The sequence below is a fragment of the Xyrauchen texanus genome, chromosome 20 (genome assembly GCF_025860055.1).
Source record: "Xyrauchen texanus isolate HMW12.3.18 chromosome 20, RBS_HiC_50CHRs, whole genome shotgun sequence".
Classification (NCBI taxonomy): Eukaryota; Metazoa; Chordata; class Actinopteri; order Cypriniformes; family Catostomidae; genus Xyrauchen; species Xyrauchen texanus.
In genome coordinates this window covers 15,969,974-15,993,615 of record NC_068295.1, presented here as the reverse complement: position 1 = coordinate 15,993,615, position 23,642 = coordinate 15,969,974, and the positions used below count along the sequence as shown (strand labels likewise).

At 40.5% G+C, this 23,642-nt stretch overlaps 2 protein-coding genes across 3 annotated transcripts in view; both read left to right on the top strand.

Annotated features, from left to right (window-relative positions):
- Positions 1-10,689, top strand: part of lrrc9 (leucine rich repeat containing 9) — a 33,582-nt gene extending 22,893 nt beyond the window's left edge. For both annotated transcript variants that reach the window (XM_052151094.1, XM_052151091.1), the window contains exons 26-33: positions 250-386; positions 1,055-1,191; positions 1,271-1,488; positions 8,445-8,513; positions 8,742-8,867; positions 8,949-9,099; positions 9,186-9,342; positions 9,819-10,689. In XM_052151094.1, the coding sequence (XP_052007054.1) occupies positions 250-386; positions 1,055-1,191; positions 1,271-1,488; positions 8,445-8,513; positions 8,742-8,867; positions 8,949-9,099; positions 9,186-9,342; positions 9,819-9,861 (1,038 nt within the window). In that variant the 3' untranslated portion in view covers positions 9,862-10,689. The remainder of the gene's footprint in view (positions 1-249; positions 387-1,054; positions 1,192-1,270; positions 1,489-8,444; positions 8,514-8,741; positions 8,868-8,948; positions 9,100-9,185; positions 9,343-9,818) is intronic.
- Positions 10,690-12,719: 2,030 nt separating this feature from the next.
- On the top strand, positions 12,720-23,402 carry pcnx4 (pecanex 4). Its single transcript, XM_052151095.1, has 12 exons — positions 12,720-12,827; positions 13,209-13,290; positions 13,480-14,278; positions 15,266-15,448; positions 16,977-17,494; positions 17,829-17,929; positions 18,032-18,151; positions 18,843-19,203; positions 19,328-19,431; positions 20,719-21,866; positions 22,032-22,218; positions 23,130-23,402. Exons 3-12 carry the CDS (start codon positions 13,575-13,577, stop codon positions 23,379-23,381), a joined length of 3,678 nt encoding a protein of 1,225 aa, XP_052007055.1. The 5' UTR covers positions 12,720-12,827; positions 13,209-13,290; positions 13,480-13,574; the 3' UTR covers positions 23,382-23,402.
- The last annotated feature ends 240 nt before the right edge of the window (positions 23,403-23,642 follow it).

Sequence of the window (23,642 nt, the reverse complement as noted above, 5' to 3'; positions counted from 1 at the left end):
TGGTATTTTGGAAAATCTGAGCTCAGTTTGATATATTACTAAAATCTTTTCTATAGCTCTAGAGAAAATGTGAGATACTCGGGTAATTTTTACAGGAGGAAAATATGATTAGCAGGAGACTTTTGCAAAAGTCTCTATTTGATCTCAATTTAATCAGATTATTTTGTTGAAGAAATGACTGAGTTATAAAGAGATGTCATTTGTAAACTCTAATAAGTATGTGTTTGTGTCTGTATGTTGTCTCTGCAGGTTTTGTCTCTGAACTATAATCACATCGAGTCAATTCTGCCGCGTCAAAAAGTTCAGAGTCACATGAGCAGCAAACAGATTCTCTATCATAAAGTCAGTTCCAGTGGCTATGGGCAGCAGAACAACAGGCCCAGCAGGTACCACACAACACATCACTCAGCCACGATCCATTGGAGTGATATAGTTCCTTGTCCAACCACTAGGGAGCATCACGATTACATATAATAAGAAATGATCTTTCAGACAGACAGAATGTCTGTATGAGCTCTGAGAAAGACTAGCAGTCTTATAGACAACATACACACTGTAGAGTTTTGGGAGTGTCAGAGGCAATTGTTTGTGGGAGTGAATCCCCCAAATTAGGGAATACAGAAATCATTCCTACTACCCCAAACTTGTGATGCTTGACAATAATAACCATAGCAGCATTTTGGCATTATATTCTATAAGGCAGGAGGTTGAATGGGAGGGGTTGATAAATAATAGGGCTTGGTGAAGTCACGAAAAGGAAAGTCATTTCAGAAGTGGAGGAAGTTATAACATTTTGATGAAGATTACAATATTTTTTTTCTTTGCAATAATATGCACCAATGAATATGGTCACCAGGAATGTGAAAGTAAAAAGGGGCAAATTTGATTTCATGTTGACTTTAATGTAAATGCAGTTGTCACTAACTGAATTTATTTGTAGTGAATTTGGTTGTAGAATTCAGTTGTCACACCTTTAAATATCTGAACTCTGTTCTCTAATTTGCTTTCTATCTCACTCCCTTTCAAAATCTTCTTCTGCTCCCTTTGTTTGTAGGGAGGGAGTATCTAATGATAATCTGGAGCCTCTGATGTCCAGTTTGGATGTTCTGTATCTAGGCCATAATGGCATCTCCAACCTGATAAATTTACAGATCAGCCGACTGACTAACCTCAAAGCACTGTTCCTACAAGGTAGCATATGGACACACATACTGTACACACACAAACATACTATACTTTCTTCACTCACAGTTTCTCCCTCTCTCTCTAGGGAATGATATCAGTCAGGTGGAAGGATTGGAGGGTTTGCAGAAACTACGTGAATTGGTTCTAGATCGAAATCGAATTAAATCTTTGAACGAGAACTCATTCTATGGTCAGTTAGTTCTGTTGGATTTGCACCTGGCAGAGAATCGCATCCGTGAATTGAATCACCTGCAGTCTCTCACAGGTCTCCGGAGACTGTTCTTAGACATGAACAAAATACAGGTACAAAACAAACACCTACACAAAGTACAGGTAAATAATAAACATCTGAACAAGCACACACTGGGCTAGTATTTTCTTTGGGCTAGTGCTTCTTTGTGAAATAAAGTCCAATATACCACAGTTAGTTCCGGTCCTCGAATCTGATTGGACGAGAGATGTTCCATGAGCACTGATGGTGTGACAGCATCAGCACTCGGACACTTCACTGTGTGTGTGTAATGTGTATCACTCCGCAAGAGCAATAGCAGTGCAGATGTGTTAGGATGTTACCGTCTTTAGTTTTGAAATTACATATTTTAGCCAGAAGGTGGTGGCAAAAGATAATTTTTTGTGTAATATGAGCCTGTTCGTGACGTGAAGTGAATCCGTTAGTCATTGTTTACATAGAACAGCGCTCCGTGATCGCTCATATTACTAATACATTACCAAAGCTAGGAAATAGTTTTAAACGGACACACAGACTGATTTATTACAAAACTCAAGTGCTTACCTTTTATCGGAGTTTCCACATTGGATACATACTGTTTAAAATGGCGAAGGATATTGCTGTTTCTATAGTGAATGACTCTTGCGCACCGGCTACAGCGAAATAGAGAGAAATTACCCCCGCTTGGACGTCTATTTTCTACTGAGAATGTTGACAGCATCTCTGAATGGGTGTGGCAACAGGTGACCGCACTCTCTCTCTCTCTCTCTCTCTCTCTCTCTCTCTCTCTCTCTCTCTCTCTCTCTCTCTCTCTCTCTCACACACACACACACATCCAGCCATCTATCCTGGTTTATCCATGACTTGTTAGAAACAGCACAAGCCATGATAGTATTTCTGAAGTGAAATGTTTGAATTAATAACAGAGGCTTTTTCATTGAACTGTTGTATATAAGCAATATCACACTCGCAATCGTACGATATGGCCCTACATCAGCACTGCTGTAATTACCTATGGCACTTGTAGGGGCATATCGCACTCTTGCTTGTGTGATATTGCTTAAATAAAACATAAACAGCCTGGTAGCCTCGTTTTCAATCTTTCAATCTTAAACATTACGCTTTTTCAGCTCAAACTTCATGGTGTCAAAATCAGACCAATATAAGTAAAGGCAAATTCACCCAGAAATTGACATTCTGTCATCAACTACTCACCCTTGTGTCCCTCCAGTTTTTTATTTTCTTCTTCCATTGAACATTGCTCTGGAACAGGAACCCTGAACCCATACAAAACTTTTGTGTGAGCAAGAGACTGTAAGGTCATTATTAAAATCATTATTCACTGAAATCCATGAAAACTGTCTCATATATCCATAATACAAAACCTCTCTAAAAACAAAAACATTTGGCATGAGAGACATGGGATATTTCTTGATTAAATATAGGCAAGCATTTGTTTTTTTTCTGTAATTAAATTTTTTTTTAAACTCCACAACCTTGTTATATATATATATATATATATATAATCATACTCACTTAAAACTATACTACACTACTCTCTCCACGCCCCACCCGAGAGCCCTCCAAAATCTCCATATACCTGCCCCATTTCCGGACAAACAAATCCAATTCACCCCGTCTTCCTAATGACGACACCTCATAAGCCACCACCCTCCCTATCTCTGTGCACTACTCAGAATATAGGAGCGTACCAGCTGACCTCCAACGCCTCAGAATAACCTGCCTGGCGATCATCACACAGGTCAGAACCCAGTTCTCTATTTGACTATCTCCCACATCGATGACTGCACCATCACCCAAAATACAAAGTCTGGGGCAAAACTAAACCAGAGTGCATACCAGCAGTAATCACCTCTCCTAGAGTATCTGCCGCTTTAGGGGTGTGTGTGCTACTCCCAAAAACAGTACAAAGCAGTTGGTGCAGTTGTAAATACCTATAAAACTGAGATCTGGGGATCCCAAAATGTTGAACCGAATTTTCAAACGATCTCAACACTCCACTCTCATATAGGTCACTGAGTGTAGCAACAACCCCCCTTACAATCCACTCTGACCAGCAGAAAGGGTACTTACCAATATACAATCTTGGGTTCTGCCATATGCTCGAAGCAACATTTAAATAAATGTCCAGTTTAAACAATCTGGACACTTTTGTCTATACTGAGTGTAAATGCTAAATAATAGGGTGTAACTTAACTTCTCAGATTAGTTTGATAGAGAGGTTTTGCAATGGTGAGATACAGGGAGGGGCTCTCTCAGGTGGGAGTGACCAATGAGCCAAATGTCTGAGACTGAACGCATATTAATAAAACAAAATCTTGGGTAGGCCTAGCCCATCTTTGTCAATCAGCCTATGTAACTTATTGAAATGCAATCTGGGATGCTTACCATTCCAAATGAAGGACTTTGCTATGCTATCAAATTGCTTGAAATAAGAGAGGGGGACATCTAAAGGGAGAGATTGTTGCAGGTAGTTTTTATAATTTTAATAACATTAACCTTCCAATCATCAATAAATGTAATGACGCCCACCAGCCCACATTGCTCGAAAACCTTTTTATTAAAGGGTCCAAATTTACACTAACTAAATCAGCCAGATCTGCTGGGAATAAAATCCCCAAATACTTAATGCCCTGTTTGGGCCACTGGAAGGTGCTCGGCTGGAAAGCCGTTACTGGACAGTACACTCTCAGAGCCAAAGCTTCAGATTTAGACCAATTGACTTTAAGGAATTAATCATTCTGTGGAGGTAGTAGATCTAGTAGGTTAAGAGACAAATAATAAAAAATAATCTGTGTAAAGCAGAAGCTTATGCGCCATACCTCCCACCATCACCCCTGGAAAATCATCCTCCATTCTTATTGCGGCTGCTAATGGTTCCAGGGCAAGACAGAGCAATAATGGGGAAAGAGTGCAACCCTGCTGAGTGCCCCTATTCAAGATTAAAATAAATTAATCCATTTGTTTGTACCGCTGATACAGGGTTTCTATAAAGTAACATAATCCAACTAATTATTGTACTCCCGGTCCCATACATTTCCAAAATCTTAAAAAGATAATACCATTCTACCATATCAAATGCCTTTTTGGCATCAAATGAGATGGCAGTGACCGGAGACTGATCATTTGCCACTGACCACATGATATTGATGAAAAGCCTAATGTTATCAGAAGAAGAATGCTACGGCCCTGAATAAACCCCACCTGACCTATATGTATAAGAGATGTCATAACTTTACTTAATCGGTTAGCCAAAATATTTGACAACATTTTTACATCTAGCTGGATCAGTGAAATTGGATGGTAACTTTTACACTCGCTTGGATCTTTGTCCATTTTAAGAATCAGACTGATCCAGGCTTGCATCATGGCTTTCCATTCTTTAATGATTCCCTATAAACTTCTAACAAAAGTGGAGCCAATTCTGTAGCATAAGATATAAAAAATTCAGCGGCAAAACCATCTGGCCCCGGAGCCTTGCCTGTCGGTAAGGACTTAATTACCTTATCAAGCTCCTCCAAGGTTATCTCAGAATCAAGATATTGCTCAGTCATCAGTTTAAGGAGTTCTAATGGTTCCACAAAGTTTCTAATATCTTCATCAGTAGACAAAGACTTGGAACTATAAAGATCAAGATATTATTCTTTAAAAGCATTAAGAATATCAATGGCTGGGAGGTAAAAATGTCACCACCAGCAGATTTCACTGAGGGAATGGTAGAAAAATACTCTCTCTGCTTTATATATCTAGCCAAATGTTTCCCCATTTTGTCCCCTGACCCAAAGTCTTGCCCTGATAAACCAAAACTCCACTTTCTGCGACAAAATAGTATTATATCTGTATTTCAATTGGGTCAATTCTCTGAGACCATCAGATGACATTCGGCACTTCAGCCCTGCCTCTGCACTTTTAATATTCCCTTCCATTTCCACAAGTTCTTGTGCCTTGGATCTCTTGAAGAATTAGGCATACTGTATGATCCGGCCCCTAAGAACCGCCTTAAGTGCCTCCCAAGCCACACCCACAGAAGATACCAAAGACCAGTTGGTCTCCATATAAACATTGTTTCAATCTTTAACATTTGTTGGAAATCAAGATTTGACAAAAGGGATACAGTAAAGCACCAACTGTATGATTTATTTTTCTCTGTTTGTGGCAACACTTCTAAACTCACCAGGGCGTGATCTGAAACTAAGACGTTTCCAATTGAACAATCAACAACAGATGAAATGAGGGACTTAGATATATAAAAAAAAAAATCTATTCGGCAAGCATTTGGTTTACAATTATCAGTGAGCCAGTAAGGGGTAGTTTATTGTATTATCAGGACATATTAAAGTGTTATACGTAAGGGTTACACATGATTTAATTAGCAGCATATATCTACCAAAAAAAACTCAAGAAGGCCATTGTCATTCTCAAAGCCATGTATGGTGTTGTGCGTGTGTGTGACCATTTGAGGCTTGCTTTTATTATTCACCTCTCCATTCCCATCTATCTGTATGTGTGTGCATGCAGTTTTACTGTAATTACTAAATTACGGTAATTTAGCCACTAAGTGTGTTTGTATTAGTGTTGTTATGCCCTGTGAGAGCACTGCCTTTTGCCTGGCCCTGAATATGGAGTAATTACAGACAGCCATTACTGCAGCACCAGAAAACCAGCCCAAGGGGACAATTAACCAGTATTTACATTGATTGAAGTTCAGAGGTGTGTGTATGCTTGTGTCTATGTGCTTTCATGAGACACGTCTTTTTTATTCACCTCTCCATTCCTTTATTTCTGTGTCTCACTCTCTCTCTCTCCTCTCTCTCTCTCTCTCTCTCTCTCTCTCTCTCTCTTTTGAGTGAGTTTGTTGTAAATAAAGGAAGCACACAGAACAGTTGTGTTGAATCTAGTATTAGATTTTTTGTTGTGTAAAATTCTGAATTTAAATGGATGGCTCACCAAAAAATGAACATTCTTTCACCATTTACTCACTTTTATGCCATCCCAGATATGTATGACTTTCTTTCTTCTGCTAAACACAAACAAAGGTTTTTAGAAGGATAATTCAGCTCTTTAATTCCATACAATGCAAGTGAATGGTGATGAGACCTTTAAATCTCCAAAAATCACATACAGGCAGCATAAAAGTAATCCATAAAACTTAAGTAGTTTAATATACACTCACCTAAAGGATTATTAGGAACACCATACTAATACTGTGTTTGACCCACTTTCGCCTTCAGAACTGCCTTAATTCTATGTGGCATTGATTCAACAAGGTGCTGAAAGCATTCTTTAGAAACGTTGGCCCATATTGATAGGATAGCATCTTGCAGTTGATGGAGATTTGTGGGATGCACATCCAGGGCACGAAGCTCCCGTACCACCACATCCCAAAGATGCTCTATTGGGTTGAGATCTGGTGTCTGTGGGGGCCATTTTAGTACAGTGAACTCATTGTCATGTTCAAGAAACCAATTTGAAATGATTCGAGCTTTGTGACATGGTTCATTATCCTGCTGGAAGTAGCCATCAGAGGATGGGTACATGGTGGCCATAAAGGGATGGACATGGTCAGAAACAATGCTCAGGTAGGCCGTGGCATTTAAACGATGCCCAATTGGCACTAAGGGGCCTAAAGTGTGCCAAGAAAACATCCCCCACACATTACACCACCACCACCAGCCTGCACAGTGGTAACAAGGCATGATGGATCCTTGTTCTCATTCTGTTTACGCCAAATTCTGACTCTACCATCTGAATGTCTCAACAGAAATCGAGACTCATCAGACCAGGCAACATTTTTCCAGTCTTCAACTGTCCAATTTTGCTGAGCTCTTGCAAATTGTAGCCTCTTTTTCCTATTTGTAGTGGAGATGAGTGGTACCCGGTGGGGTCTTCTGCTGTTGTAGCCCATCCGCCTCAAGGTTGTGCGTGTTGTGGCTTCACAAATGCTTTGCTGCATACCTCGGTTTTAACGAGTGGTTATTTCAGGCAAAGTTGCTCTTCTATCAACTTGAATCAGTCGGCCCATTCTCCTCTGACCTCTAGCATCAACAAGGCATTTTCACCCACAGGACTGCCGCATACTGGATGTTTTTCCCTTTTCACACCATTCTTTGTAAACCCTAGAAATGGTTGTGCGTGAAAATCCCAGTAACTGAGCAGATTGTGAAATACTCAGACCGGCCCGTCTGGCACCAACAACCATGCCACGCTCAAAATTGCTTAAATCACCTTTCTTTCCCATTCTGACATTCAGTTTGGAGTTCAGGAGATTGTCTTGACCAGGACCACACCCCTAAATGCATTGAAGCAACTGTCATGTGATTGGTTGATTAGATAATTGCATTAATGAGAAATTGAACAGGTGTTCCTAATAATCCTTTAGGTGAGTGTATGTCTTCTGAAGTGATGCATCACTTTGGGTCAGAAACAAATAAATATTTAAGTTATTTTTGTTTATATTGATTTGTTTCTCACCCTCACCTATCATATCGCTTCTGAAGACATGACTTAAACCACTGGAGTCTTATGGTTTACTTTTATGCTGCCTTTATGTGATTTTGGAGCTTGAAAGTTCTAGTCACCATTCACTTGCATTGTATGGACCTACAGAGCTGTGATATTCTTCTAATCATCTTTGTGTTTTGCAGAAGAAAGAAAGTCAAACACATCTGGATTGGCATGAGGGTGAGGTGATGAGAGAATTTTCATTTTTGGGTGAACTATCCCTTTAAGAATTTGCTCATTTGGTTTCTCAAAACACAAATATTCAAATTTTGGAGTTGATTAACAATGATGGATCCACACTTTATTTCCCAGAATGCTCTAATTTTACTGATGGAAATCTTAAAAAGAATACCTACGTTTTTTGTTCTTGCCCATTATATTTATTGTTTTGACAGTACTGAAATTATAAATGTCTTTTCAGTTGAGAAAAAGGTTTTCAACATACCAAAGAATATATTTGCCATAATTAGTCAACATTTATAGACCATTTCCATATGTTGTGTTGCAGGATATTTCAGAGTTGGAGAAACTGGATGCACTCCATTCCCTCATTGAACTGTCAGTAGTCGGCAACCCAGTGAGTCTGACAAAGACACACATACACAAATAGCACACATTTCATGGATTTGCTGGCTTGGTGCAAATATGTTTTCCCCTCTATATGATAGAACTGAAATTTTAATTAGGGATACTTCACACACTACTACATATCAGAGCTTTGCCGAAATCGCCCTCACCCACTATAAAATGAAAGTGAAGGAGTGAGTGAATTTGGACTCAGGATGTGTGTGTGTTTGTTTTGCAGGTGGCACGGCGGTCCCTCTACAGGCCATCAGCGGTTCTGCATCTGTCTAGGCTGCAGGTTCTGGATAGAATCACAGTCACACTGGAGGAAAGAACCAGAGCAGAGCTCTTATGTAATGAAGCACAGGTAGCTCACACACAGCCAGATGATAAATGGATGAATCCTGAATTTCAAACAGACATAATAAGCTTATGTGTTCATGTATAGGGTTCTGCACCTAGTTCAGGTGCTGACCTGACGTTACCTGGTTTGGTACCATTAATGACCCGACCAGCTCCTCTGAAAGGTCCCAGCCTGACGATGGGAATACATTCACTCATACCAGATCAGCAAGAAGACACACATGATACATGCAGATGTATGTGTACATATATATGAAAAAACATGCACACAGCAATAGATGTACATTTAGTTTATTTATGGCCTGATTATATGTGCTTTTAGATAAAAAGCAGAGAGCAGGTGTCTCTCTCTTGCGTGGCGTTCAGAGTGACATCAATTTCAGGCAGATCAGAGGATCTTTTAGCCACTACGCGACAGCGCTGCAGCAGACTGGGCACAAAGTTCTCTCAACCTACCCTAACTCTGATCCTGAGACCAGGTGTATATACACACTTATACACATACACTACATGGCCAAAAGTGCGTGGACACACCCTTCTAATTAACAGATTTTAAAATTTCATTAATTTTAGCGAAGATCATTCTTAAAGGGATAATTCACCCAAAAATGTAAATACTTTCTTTCATCTGCTTCACAAAAATGAAGATATTTCAGCTCTTTATGTCCCCACAATGCAAGTACACGGGTGCCAAAGTGTTGAAGCTCCAAAAAGCACATAAAAGCAGCATAAAATAATCCATACAACTCCAGTGGTTAAATCTATATCTTCTGAAGTGATATGATCGGTGTGAGTGAGAAACAGATATTTAAGTCCTTTTGTACCATACATTCTCCTCCCTGCCCAGTAGGTGACGATATGCATGAATGAATGCGAATCACCAAAAACTAAAGAAGAAGAATGTGAAAGTTGAGACTGATAGGAGATTGATTGTTTTTACTGATAATCTCCACAGGTACCGATGTCACAGTGGACCTAGACCTCCTCCTCCTCTGTAACTGGAGAACTACAGAGACACACTTTGTGTTGGTCATGTGTGTTCTTGTTATCTGAGGCTCACTTACATTTTCATCAATCTATGGATCTTAAATGAGACTCATTTTCACTATATATTTTGTTATTTATGAAGAATGATGTCAATATCATAAAAATATTAAATGCATATTTTCTCCTAGTCTGTTGGGTTTTTTTTTTTCTTTAAGCTAAGTGAGATTTGGACAACGTCTTTGTAACAGTTGTAATAATTAATCCAAACTAAATACATCGCTCCCTAGTTTATACTGTAGCTCTCTCTTTATGGGGTTTTGTTTTATTTACATTTATTTGATATAAAGTCTCTTCTGTTTTAAAAATTCAAACATGTTACTGTAAATAATTTAACTGTAAAGGAAATGGTTTGGCTTAGTCAAAAACACTTTCTTTAAAAACTTCCTTGAATAGGTTGTGGCCAAGAAGTCCCATTAGGCCTAGTTGTTGTGAGTTTCACTGATTCTCAAATGCAGCGGATTAGTCTGTCTATAGAGCTATAATAGCAATAATTATCAAGTCAAAGATTATTTATCATATACACAATAATCCAGCATGCAGCAGTAATTGCAGGCAATGAAATGTTTTTGCAAGGTCTATAGAATGAAATAAAGAAAATTTTAACTATAATTGCTAAAACTAAAGGTTTAAAAATTAAGGTAAAGGCAGATAAAGAGAAAATGCAATTATACAGTATATCTAAATATGGATATAAAAGTCAAGAAACTTGAAAATAGTACAAAATATCAAAACTGCTAAATGGATTTGTAGTATTGAGTAATACCAACATGATGTGTGTACTGCCAGAATTATTATTTGTAGTTGTAGTAGTGTTGTTTAATAAACCTTGTGTACAATTGTACATGACAACTGATGAAGACCAATGCCTGCTCATTTGTAAGATACACCATCAGCTATCTACTCTTGAACATTTGTGTCTATTTTTCCTTTTAAGACAAACACATCTTAAACACACAGTTCAGAGTTTTGCAATCAGCCTCACTCTAGGAAATAAAAGGCCATTCTTACACACTCTGAATTTTTGAGGTGCAATAGTTCTCGTTTCAGCTATGGCAAACAATGATTTGTGTCAGACTGTGACACTGAAAAGAGAACAGAGGTTTTACCCTGATGTTTATTTGCAGTGGGCTGTATTATGAGGGCAGTTTAAAAGCACAGCTGAAAATTCACTGTTTGGAGAAATTCAAAGGCAATCACACACATAATGTGTTCAGTAAAAACTGTCATCAGAGCTCGGGTAATTCTCTTCCTGTTTTCCTCTGGAGTATAATGGGGGTTGGTGAGGTGGAGAGACAGAGGGAGAGAACCAAAACTGACAGAATGAAAAGAAGATATATATTAAAATGTGAAGAAAATGAGAAAGGAATGAATGCTTTTGAATTGAATGCTGGACCTGCAGTGGAAATAAAACAGAGCACAAAGTGTGGTCCGAGCTCTGCTTAACAGAAGATGGAGATATAGTATCTGTCTTGCAACATTCCCTCTTTACTGGTTGCTTTCTTTTCGGCTGTTGCTGTTGACTGACAAGAAAGCTTGCCAAGAGTCTGTAAATATAATGAAATGTCAATTGAAAACTGTTATTACTTTAGTCTGAATTAAAAATTTGTCATTTATTTTGGCATAAACTTATGCCTGTGGTTCATTTGCTTAAAAGATTCTGATGATATGATTTTATTCTGTCCATAATTATACATACTGTTGGCAATTGTGCCAGGATATCAATATATACCATGATACAAAATCATAATAATTTAAGCAGATGTTAGCAGATATATCAGCAGTTGCTTGAAATCTTTAGTGACAGACTTATCATTAACCAAGGGTTTTACTTATAATTATGTATTTTATATAATTAATTGATATAAATAGTGCATATGGTTAGAGACATAGTATATGATTTTTCTATCTATCTATCTATCTATCTATCTATCTATCTATCTATCTATCTATCTATCAATCTATCTATCTATCTATCTATCATCGTCTGTCTGTCTGTCTGTCTGTCTATCTATCTATCTATCTGTCTGTCTGACTGTCTGTCTGTCTGTCTGTCTGTCTATCTATCTATCATCATCTGTCTGTCTGTCTATCTACACGGTAAAAAAAAATTCTGTAATGTTAATGTTAAAAGAATGTAAAAATTCTACAGTAAAAAAAGAGAAAAAGTTAATTGGTTAAAGGGATAGTTCAAACAAAAATAAAAAACTATCTTGTATTTTTCTCATCCTCATGCCGTCCCAGATGACTTTCTTTTTCTGCTGAATACAAACAAAGGTTTTTAGAAGAATATCTCAGCGGTGTAGGTCCATACAATGCAAATAAATGGTGGCCAGATGTTTGACGCTCCAAACATCACATAAAGGCAGCATAGAAGCAATCAATACAACTCCAGTGGTAAACAATATATCATCTGAAGCGATGCAATTGCTTTGGAAGAGAAACAAATCAATATTTTAATCCTTCTTCACAATAGATCTCCACTTTTACTATCACTTTCGGAAAGTGAATGCGAAAGTGGAGATTTATAATAAAAAAGGACTTGAATATTGATCTGTTTCTCACCCACAGCTATTATATTGTTTCTGAAGACATGGATTGAATCACTGGATTCGTATTGATAACATTTATGCTGCCTTTATTTGATTTTTGGAGCTCCAAAGGTCTGGTCACCATTCACTTGCATTGACAGGATCTATCTATCTATCTATCTATCTATCTATCTATCTATCTATCTATCTATCTATCTATCTATCTATCTATCTATCTATCTATCTATCTGTGTCATCTGGTGCCGCCCTACTGGCCGCATTGCGCAACTGCAGCATCAGCAGAAGCGATGATGGAGCTCGGATCCACTTTAACCCCAAACAAACCCATCTACCTCACCTTCAGCGCTTCACCGGCGTGACCACTATAGGTAGGTGATGTTAAACACTGAAACGGTTTTGTATTCAATATTTTAACAATGTAAAAAATAATCCGCCTTTGTTGAACCCAAACACGAGCTGCTAACGCTAGCCGAGCTAACCCGTTTCCTCACCTCTCCTCTTTATCTGCTATGTTTGGGGGAAACCAGGACAATATTATCATGTAATATGATATCAGATCTGTGTGTTTGAACATTGTAATTGTCTTTAAACTCGTTGTTAGGTTCATGTTTGTTGCTGGTTGTCATAGCTGCAGTGTTAGCATGTGAACAGATAACAAGATACTCATCCACAACATTACTGCATAAGAATCATTACACCATAGGATCAGTTGGTGAAATAGATTGTTTTATGTTGATTTGCCTCTATAGATCACCTTCTAGACATTCTGTTTATTTTGGATGTGATCATCTGTCTGCATGCTATTTTGCTCATGATGACTTCAACAGACAGGTAAAGTGTGAATCAAATGTTTGAATACACAAATGCTTCGATTTCATTGTGAATTTACATATTTAAGCAAACAAGAGTGTTTATTATTGAAAGTGCTTTTGTTTAAATGGTAAACTGTTTAAATGGTTTAAATGTCTATCCATGCCAGATGTAATTACACTTATTTAATGTGTTTGTGCATGTTTTCAGTGACTCATTTTCAGCGGGATGGGGTATGTCTGTGTGTTTTGAAGCATCTGAGGGGAGATGACTGACTCAGTCCCCACCGTGCTGTGTTCATCACCATGGGGCCTGATGTGCCCCTGCTCAACGACTACAAGCAGGAGTTCTTCTGGAAACGCTTCCCGCAGACTGTCTTGGGGGGGCTGAGGCTGAAACTTGGCTACTGTGCTCCACCGTATGTGTATGTGCACCAGCTGGTGTTATTCCTGACCCCATGGCTGTTGGGAGGAATCGGGACCCTCCTGTACCAGCTGAGGGTGCTGGATGACGCTCAAGCAGGTGTTGTTTCCGGTATGCTCATGTTGGGTTTTGCTGCCACCATTCAGGGACTGGCAAGGTGTATGGCACGTAGGACAGGGATGGTGCAAAGGCTGCCAGCTGCCAATAACATCCTTGCAGATGAGGAAGAGGTGGAGTTTACACACTGCGTGGCCCCTGAGACAGTACAGTTTGTGGTGCCAGGAAAGAGGTTTATGGGAAATGTAGTGCTGCATACATTGCTTGCCGGAGCACTGTGTGGATTGTCCACCTGGTATCTGCTGCCAGACAGACTAAGCAGCCTGTATGGGCACACAGGAGCGGGACGTGGTGCGGTTGTGCCTTTGTTTGCCCTGAGCTGGGTGACTGTCTGTATTGGGGAGTACTCGCTCATTGTCAACACTGCTGCCGAAACAGCCACTTTTCAACCGCAGGACACTTATGAAATAACACCGCTCACCAGACCGCTCTACATACTCGCATTTATCGCTGTGGACCTGGCTTTGAGGTAAAAAGACTACAAATCTCTTAATTTACCACTAATCTCTGACCTTGTATGCAAGAAACTATCTAGTAAATGAGAGAGTTTTGTGAGATCGATTGGTGTGTCTGGTCTGGATAAGAGCAGATCTCCCTTTTGAACAGTTTTATCTCTATCTCTATTTGTTACAAACCTGTATGACTTACATTTGTCTGTGAAACACAAAAGGAGATGTAAGGCAGAATGTTAGCCTCAGTGTATCGCTTAACTCTAGTGCAAACTACACGACTCAAGCTCGTCGTCTTTGATGTTTGACACACCCCGACTAGTCGCAGACGCAATGACAGATTTCACACCAGCTTAACATCAAGACATCTTATCGTCAGGTGTGTGCACTGTACCAACGAACGAGAGATGGCAATGAGCCAAAGCCATGAAATATATAGAGATTGCAAGAGGAGAGCAAGGTATTGGAAAACAGGAGACATACAGTGTCCCTATGCTAAGCAGCAAACACTAAACACTAAAATAACTCAGAATTCTGCTCTAAACATCATGTTGGTGTAAAATTTTTAGAAACTGTGCACTGTTTTTTAGCATTTTCTTTTCTTCTTTACATTTTTACTTTTTTGCTCTTTATTATCATTCAGTAATACACCGATGTAATGATTGCTGAATGTTATGAAATTATATAATATCTCCTTGAAATCCGAACACAAGTGATCAAAAGAGACAACTAGGTGTAACAGTAATGTTTCTCGCTTGTACACTTGTGATCGATCTCCCAAAATGCATCTTAGTACCAGGTGTACACATGGCCTTAGACGGGGATGAATGGTCTTGTGTTTAATACACCAGTCTGCGATCAGTCGCAGGGTGCCGACTACAAGTTGTATAGTGTGTGCTTGGCTTTACAGCATCTTTAATGTTTGTGTATGAATGCCAGGATTCAGCATTCAGCTGAAATGCAGATACAGCTCATCTCCCAGCTCTCAGTGTATCTCTCCTCTTCAGGCTTTCAGGATTTGGTGTGGTGGAATTGCAGGTAGCAGCCCAGGTGCTTCATGTGTTGTTTGTGGCCCTCCCAGTGTTTTGGGCTTTGGGAATGCTATCACCGCTGGATGCACTTCTGCTGTGGTCAATGGAACAGACCTTGGTGCATGGCTTGGGAGGGTCAGCCATGTCAACCAACATCAGGTAAGCACGTACCCATCACTCACTGGCCCCAAACTCACACCATTGGTGGAGGCTGGTCGGCATGTTTAAACAAATACAGCGATATTTTGATAGCACCACAGAGCCACTTATAACTTAAGGCTATTTATAGGGATGCATGATATATTGGTGACTGATGTATTATTGGCTGATAACTGGGAAAATCTAAATATTATTGCACTGATTATGAAATTACTGCAGATATTTTCGCAGATAATTTGTTACAGTTTATTTGCTTGCGGCTGAGAATCTCTGACTGCCTGCGGCTTCCTTTCAGGCAGGGACTCGGGCAGCCGCAAGTGACCGTGTTTGTGCACACATTGTGTCTGTGTGAATGAGTGCGAAGCTTATGTTGCTCTGTGAGGATTATTTCAACATCTCTGCACCTTGTTACGTTGATTTGTGGCTGGTTTTAGTAATCTGCTGTAAGTTACAACAAGCCATTCCCATATTCTGTTTGTTTCATGAAGCAATAAACAAAAAAACATGTATGTTACGTAACTTGGGGCAATCATTTTTGCCTATTACTTCATGAAACATAAACAGAATGTGGAAACTGGCACTTAGTTAGTTACAGCATTGCAATTAAAACAAGCCCAAATACAACCCAACACAGTGTATAGATCTTGAAATAATTCTTTCAGAGTGACTTGAGATGGCTAAAACACCTTGTTTGTGAGTGAAATGAATGAGCTTGTTGTAGTTTGAGTTGAGACTTTTATAACATTGTCTAATCAATCTGAATGATGTTACCTATTCCTTTTATGATTGTTGTGTTCACATTTCGTAAGTTATACAGTGAAACTGTCACAGATGAGTGAAGCGCTGTAACAAGCGTCTGTGAATAAGATGACCATAAGCACAATGAGTGCACAAACATAACAAACACAAACCACCACTGCACTTGCTGTCTGGCTGCTATCATATATCTTACCCCATGTATACCTTGATTAGGTTTTGTATTGTGTGTTTTGTTTTTGAATGTTCGGTACATGCAGTTTATAGCCTCATTTTGGTTTAATGCATTATTACAGCTGTTTTGAAGTTAATTATTCTCACTCTGTCAGCAAGTCATCAGGATTACCGTAAACACTCATGTAAATGGGCTCCATACAACTTACTCAAGTGTATTTTAATTTATTTCTTATTCAAATCTGCCTTCGTCTGTAATATAGCCACATTTCTGGTTCATGTTACATCTGCCAAACCTTAAAAAGCAGCAAGTCCAAATTTCAAGCTTTTAAATTGAATTTTTTTATGTATTAGCTAGCAGTTTCAGATTAAAGGATTGAATAAAATTAAATACTATGGTATTGGCATTGAATTATCGATATCGGCCCAGAAATTCCATATTGGTGCATCACTGCTTATTTATAATTGCATATTAAATTGCATTTTAAAACTAAACAAATTACCCATATCACCTTTAAATATTGTTGTACTTGTTGATAGATGAGTCTCACTGTATTGACCATATATTACTATCTCTTGATTCTCTTTTCTCCATCAGGCTGTTGGTGATGTTTTTTTCATCTGCGTCTGTTGCCATATGTACCTTCTTCATTCCCTCCTCCCTGGGCGTGGTCCTCTTCACTGTTGCCATGGGTTACCTCCTCAGCCAGGACCTGACCCAGCTGCTGGTGCTGGTGAAGGGGGGCTCTCCAACTTTGGGTCTGGGCTGGTGCGGTCTTCCTCTTTCCCTGCTGCTCATAATAGGGGCCTTGACTGAGGCAGGACTCCTTCATCAGCTATACCCCAACTCAGGAAACCTGACAGTAGGTGTGAACTCTATACAGCAGTGGGCATCTACTGGGGTACCTCTATGCCCACAGGAGGTTATAGGCTGGCTCCTTATTGCTCTGTTTCTGATCACTCGTCTGATGAGAGAGCTCCAAGGAGCATGTGTGCTGGGAGGCACTATGCTTAACCCACTTTACCCCAAACGAGTCACTACAGCACAGGCTTTCAGAAGGAAGACACGTGGCCTACGTGTTGCAGGAATCATCTGTAGAATCCTGCTGAAAATGGGTGAGGAGGCGTTTGCACTGTATCTTCCAATAACTATGTCCACTTGACCAATATAAAGAAATGTCAGCTATCCCTTGTGTTAGTAAAATACACAAAATATTATTTGTTAAAAAGTCTACCAACAGGCTTGTCTATGAATGATACAAATTTTCTGTTAAAATTTTTTTGTGTGAATTTTGAGTATAAATAAGTCTCTTTTGCTGCCATTAAATGTATTTATTATTATCATTGTTAGCCAACCTGTTCTCTAGGTATCAGCCATAAAACTCCATATCGATCCACCAATATCTTGATGTGTGTAATTTTAAGTGTGTGTCTATGTCTGGCTTTGCAGTGAGTCCGTTTGCGATGATTGCATTCTTGTCTGTGGATGAGTCTCTTGAGAAGCTGCACACGGCCTCTCTCGCTATTGGCTTCACACGAGCATTCAGAGTGGTATGACAGTTTTCCAGTAAACCAGCTTAAAGCATTGAGAACATAAACATCACTATTTTACCAAAAGCCCTTGACCCCTGACCTCTGGTTTTTGTATGATAGGTGTGGCAAAGCTCTGAGGCTGCTCTGCTTCAGATGGTTGTGGTGGTGATCATCAGATTTGCCGGGGGACACAGGGTAACACGCTGGCATGAGCTGGGCACTGAAGTGCAGCTGATTTTGGTGAGTCGTAGTGCTGCATTAGGGCTCTGTTCAGAAAAGCTAAGTGTCACAAGTACCGGGGGGGATCACCCAATTTGGATTGCCAAATGAGGCCTGGGATTCAAACTAGCGAACTCCAGGGATGGTAGCCAGTGCAACTAAGCCAAGTACTGGTATTTTACATTGATAAGGCATTGGAATGGACTCAGTGGAAAGTTTCATCTAATATAAGTAACGTAGATAAGAGAAATGTTGATTACAAATAAACATATTTCATTAAATTCTGAAAGGTATCAGAAAATTTTTTTAATCTAATATCCTTCAGTATGTGTGTGTGCTATGTATTTTGCATGCTTAATAGAGTATTGCATCATTAGCTTAGTAACATGTGCAAATGCTAAATTTGATTGGAATTAACGTGCTCACTCCAAACTTTATTGGAATCAACTGTGAGCGTTAGTCATGTCTCTCAATAAGGAGTCCTATTTGTGTGGTGTGGGTGGATGGCTAATAATGGAGCAGAGCATTTCAAATCAGTTACTACAGTTTCTGAGGTTCCATGATAGTAAAGAGGCAGGTTTTGTTAGAGGCTAGGTCTTCAATATGAAAAATACAATATTTGTGAAACTATAAAAACACCACTTAATGCATTGCTGTTACAAGTAACATACCTACATTGAGCTGCACTTTTTTCTTTTCCATCCTTTGCCAGGTCTCTCTGATTGTGAATCGTGTGTCTCAGTTCGTGTATAAGATGAGTTTCGCTCTTACGGTGTTGATCACTTCCTGGACGGAGAGTAAACAGCGTCGTCAGTCAGCAGGCACTCTGCTGGCACTCAACGTGGCTCTGTGTCCTCTGCTACTGGCCGTGGTGGCTCTCTCTGCCCTTCTCTCTGCCCCTCTCCTTCCTCTCTTCACACTACCTGTGTTCCTGGTTGGCTTTCCAAGGCCACTGCGCTCGTGGCCGGGCACCCCGGGCACTTCCTGCCCTTGCCCAGACTCTGTATATTATCAGCAGCTCTGCAAAAGACTGGCATTGGCTATCAGACCAGCTCTCGCTAATGGTGCATTTGGTGAGTAAGATCAGCTTACTTTTGCTGTTGTTTTAATTAAATGTACTTTATATTTATGCAGCACTCTGAACTGAAGTATTAACTAAAGATATTAACTGTTTGATGTGTTTATGACTGGCTGTAGGTTCTTGTTGTCCTGGGTCTCATTATCTTGGCCGCTTCCAGGGTCGTCTTCTGTGGATTTCCATTCTTGAGAGAGGCTATGGCTACTGCACTGTCAATATAAAGGTACACCTGCTTTCTTGCCTTTGGACTGAAATAAGCAAATACATTGCTATATACACACTTACTGAGCACTTTATTAGGAACACCTGTATGCCTACTTATTCATGCGATTGTCTAATCAGCCAATAGTGTGGTAATCATGCATATACAGGTCAGGAGCATTTCTGTTATTGTTCACATCAACAATCAGAATGGGGGGAAAAAATGTGATCTCAGTGATTTCGACCGTGGCATGATTGTTCAGTGCCAGACGGGCTGGTTTGAGTATTTCTGTAACTGCTGATCTCTTGGGATTTTCACGCACAACAGAGTTTGCTGAGTTTACTCAGAATGGTGCCAAAAACAATAAACATCCAGTGAGCTGCAGTTCTGTGGATGGAAACGCTTTGTTTATGAGAGAGGTCAGTGGAGAATGGCAAGACTGGTTCGAGTTGACAAAGGCTACGGTGACTCAGGTCACCCCTTAAGGCTAGCAGAATAGCATCACAGAATGCACAACACGTGGAACCTTGAGACGGATGGGCTACAGAAGACCATGTTGGGTTCCACTTCTGTCAGCCAAGAACAGAAAGCTGACAGTTGAAGGCTGGAAAACTGTAGCCTGGTCTGATGAATCTCGATTTCTGCTGAGGCACATATATGGTATTGTCAGAATTTGCCGCCAACAGCATGAATCAATGGAACCAACCAGCCTTGTGTCGACAGTCCAGACTGGTGGTGGGGGTTTAATGGTGTGGGAAAGTTTTCTAGGGATACTTCGGGCCTGTTAAAAGCAATCAATCATTGTTGAATACCACAACATATTTGAGGATTGTTGCTGATCATGTGCATCCTTTCATGACCACAATTTACCCATCTTCTAATGGCTACATTCAGCATGATTATGCACCATGTCACAAAGCAAAATCATCTCAGACTGATTTCATGAACATGACAATGAGTTCAGTTTTCTTCAGTGGCCTTCTCAGTCACTGTATGTGAATCCAATAAAAACTTTTTGGATGTGGTAGAACGGGAGATTCGCCGCATTAATGTGCAGCTGACAAATCTGCAGAAATTACGTGATGCAATCATGTCAAAACGGGCCAGAATCTCAAAGGAATGTTTCCAAAATCGAGTTGAGACTGTTTTTAGAGCAAAGGGAGGCCATACCCAGTATTAGTATAGTGTTAATAATAAAGTGCTCAGTGAGTGTAGTACATATATTACATTTGGGCATGTACATGCTACCAGGTTGTGATTTTTGTTTTTCTCTTTGTTATTTTGAATGGATGAATCTTGTCACGGCAGGGTTTGGAACTACAGGAAACATCGTGCCACACAGTGGAGGCTCGGCGAGTGGATGAAGTTTTTGAAGGAGCATTCGATCACGTGGAACGTCCTGGCCAGTGTTTCCAACTATTGAACCCTAACTGGGGTAATGTCCTAACCCCCTGTTCAGTGTTACCCGTCAGGGTTTACTCTGATGCCCAAAATGTTCTAACAGGCATCATTGACTCGCCTGACCACCTACGTCAGCTAAACTCTGACTTTCTTAAAACACTTGTCTGGATTTTGTTGCGCTACTGTGTACAGGAAGTAACTTGCGGTGCTTACCAAATTAAAAGTCAGTCTCTACAGACCTCTGGACGTAAGTCGCAAAGCTCCCAGCATCCCGTTCCCACAGAGCCAGGTCCGTCTGTGGTTAAAGTTGGCATGGACTCTCAAGTGCGTCCTGAATCCTCCTCTTCCTCTCATTTGAGGGTGCAGGACAGTTCCAGCCTCTCATCCTTTGCTGACTGGTCAGATGAGGACGATCTTTTTGGCCCAGTGCCTGTGCAGCGGCCGATGAGAATGATGATGCGGACAGATGAAGGGCATACAGAGTTGGGGTTGGGAGTGTCTCTGCCAGGTTCTGTAGAAATCCACAGCCTGTATGAGAGCATGGCCCTGTCCTCTCTCCCCACCCTCAGGCCTTTGGGTCTGGGTTTGGGGCTTGGCCTGCCAATCGTGGATAAAGGGAAAGATAACTTCCCTGCTCTCACTTCGACCACCATCCCGTGCAATTCCCATCCTCTCCACTTCACAAGCCCTCACTCAGATCACTTTTCTCTGCCCATGGACTGGCGGACCACCCCCTTATCTTCCTCCAGGCTCCAGGTTCTGCGACCCTGCTTCCCCGAGGCCTGGTTCTGCTTCTGTTTGTCCCAGCTGGTGGTGGAGGGATTTGGGGAAAAAGACTTTGAGCAGGTGACACAGGGTTTGCAGGAGGACCATGCCCTGAAGGAACTATATACCCAGGTGGTGCTGTCATGTTGTGTGGCGCTGGGGGCAGATGCTCAGGTGTTCAGCCCCAATCTGCTGTTCAGGCTGTACTGTGGGGACGGCCCCTGGACCGAGGGTCTTGAGTGGCTCCGAGCCAATAAAGAGCTGCATCAGCTCACACTCAGGGCTTTCAGGTAACGGTAGGGATTGCACACAAGAAAGGTTCAGAACACATTTCCATATATGAAGTATTGTAGAGGGGCTCAATGAGATATCAGCTAGTTTCCCTTCCTTACACAACAAATTGTGAAGACTTAAAAATGTTTATAGTTTTATGTAAAATTGCTCTTTGTTTGTAGGTACAGTGTAAAACTGTTGGTAGACCAGGCATCTCTTGGTCCAGTAGAGAGTCTGGATGAACTCTACACAACTTTACAGGATTACCATGACAACTGGTTTATTGGCCTGGTAACTGACCACAGCTGGCAAGACAATGTTATACAGGAGAAGCCCTTCCTATTCTCTCTCGGACATGACCTCACCATGGTAACAACTTCCATATCCCTTGTGATATAGCCACGGCTACCAAAAAATTAACTGTGACACCATGTCCTAACCAAACACGACTGTTTATCTGTTCAATATAAAGTTCAATGTTTTGTCCTAACCAAACTGTCAGGTTGTTAACATTTATGTACTGTTATGCTGGGTAGCCTTGCCCACACTGAAATCTCATTGGTCTGTAATCTCACTCCACACAATGGTATATTAAACATCAAATCCACTATGATTGTGACATCATGCATTTTCACTTTCAGTGATGACAAATTGTGGTTGGAAACATTGGTTATAGATGTCTTCATTTGTTGTCTTTTTCCTTGAGAGTAAAAATGTAATTTATATATTTTTATAATTTTTTTCTCCCCATTATGGAATTCCCAATGCGCTCTAAATCCTCATGGTGGCATAGTGACTTTCCTCAATCCAGGTGGCGGAGTTAAAATCTCAGTTGCCTCCAAACCGCACATCTTATCACGTGGCTCATTGTGGTAACTCGGAGACTTAGCATAACTCACCACATGCTCCACAGAGAGCGTACCACATTACAGCAACCACAAGGTTGTTACCCCAAATGGCTCTCCCCTCCATGGCAAACGGGCCAATTTGATTTCTTAGGAGACCTGGCTGGAGTCACTCAGCATGCCCTGGATTCGAACTTGTGACTCCAGGTTTGGTAGTCAGCGTCTTTACTCACCGAGCTACCCAGGCCCCCAAAAATTTTATTTATTACATTTAATTTACACACTGGATTCGAACTCGCAACTCCAGGGTTGGTAGTCAGTGTCTTTACTCGCTGAGGTATCCAGGCCCCCCAAAATTTTATTAATTAATATATTACTCTTGTCATATTATAATTTTCAAAAAAACACTTTACATTTTTCTCTCTTTTTTCATAGGGGACATATACGAGCCGTGTGTTGTCTCTGCAGGAGAATCTTGTTCAGGTGGGAGTTCTGAATGAAGAGGGTGTGAGGGGCCAGTGGGCCAACCTGTCCTGGGAGTTGCTTTATGCCACTAATGACGATGAGGAGCGGTACAGCATTCAGGCCCACCCTGTGATGCTGAGAAACCTGACTATTCAAGCAGCTGATCCACCACTGGGATACCCCATCTACTCATCGCTGCCCATACACTTAGGCTGTTTATGATCTTCACTTTTGGTCTAATTTGTTCAACCACACCTCTCCTGAGTTTAGCACAAAAATAGGTGCTAATTAGCACAGGAATTCTACACCTCAAGTCATTACTTCAGTTGGAATAGGTCAGATGTTTCATCTTTTTTGTACAGTGAATTACTTTATTGCAAGTAATGAAATGACTTATTTGAACACACCTGAAATCTAACAGATCTATTTGATGATCAGCGAAAGACTCTCCACACATTCATACCGTAGACTCATTTAGAAACC

Bases quoted from the DNA above. Each gene is read 5' to 3' on its own strand.
- pcnx4 (XM_052151095.1), top strand. From the start codon at position 13,575: ATGGGGCCTGATGTGCCCCTGCTCAACGACTACAAGCAGGAGTTCTTC. The intron at 14,279-15,265 runs GTAAAAAGACTA...TCTCCTCTTCAG, and splicing joins GCTGTGGACCTGGCTTTGAG to GCTTTCAGGATTTGGTGTGG. The intron at 17,930-18,031 runs GTATGACAGTTT...TTTGTATGATAG, and splicing joins TCACACGAGCATTCAGAGTG to GTGTGGCAAAGCTCTGAGGC.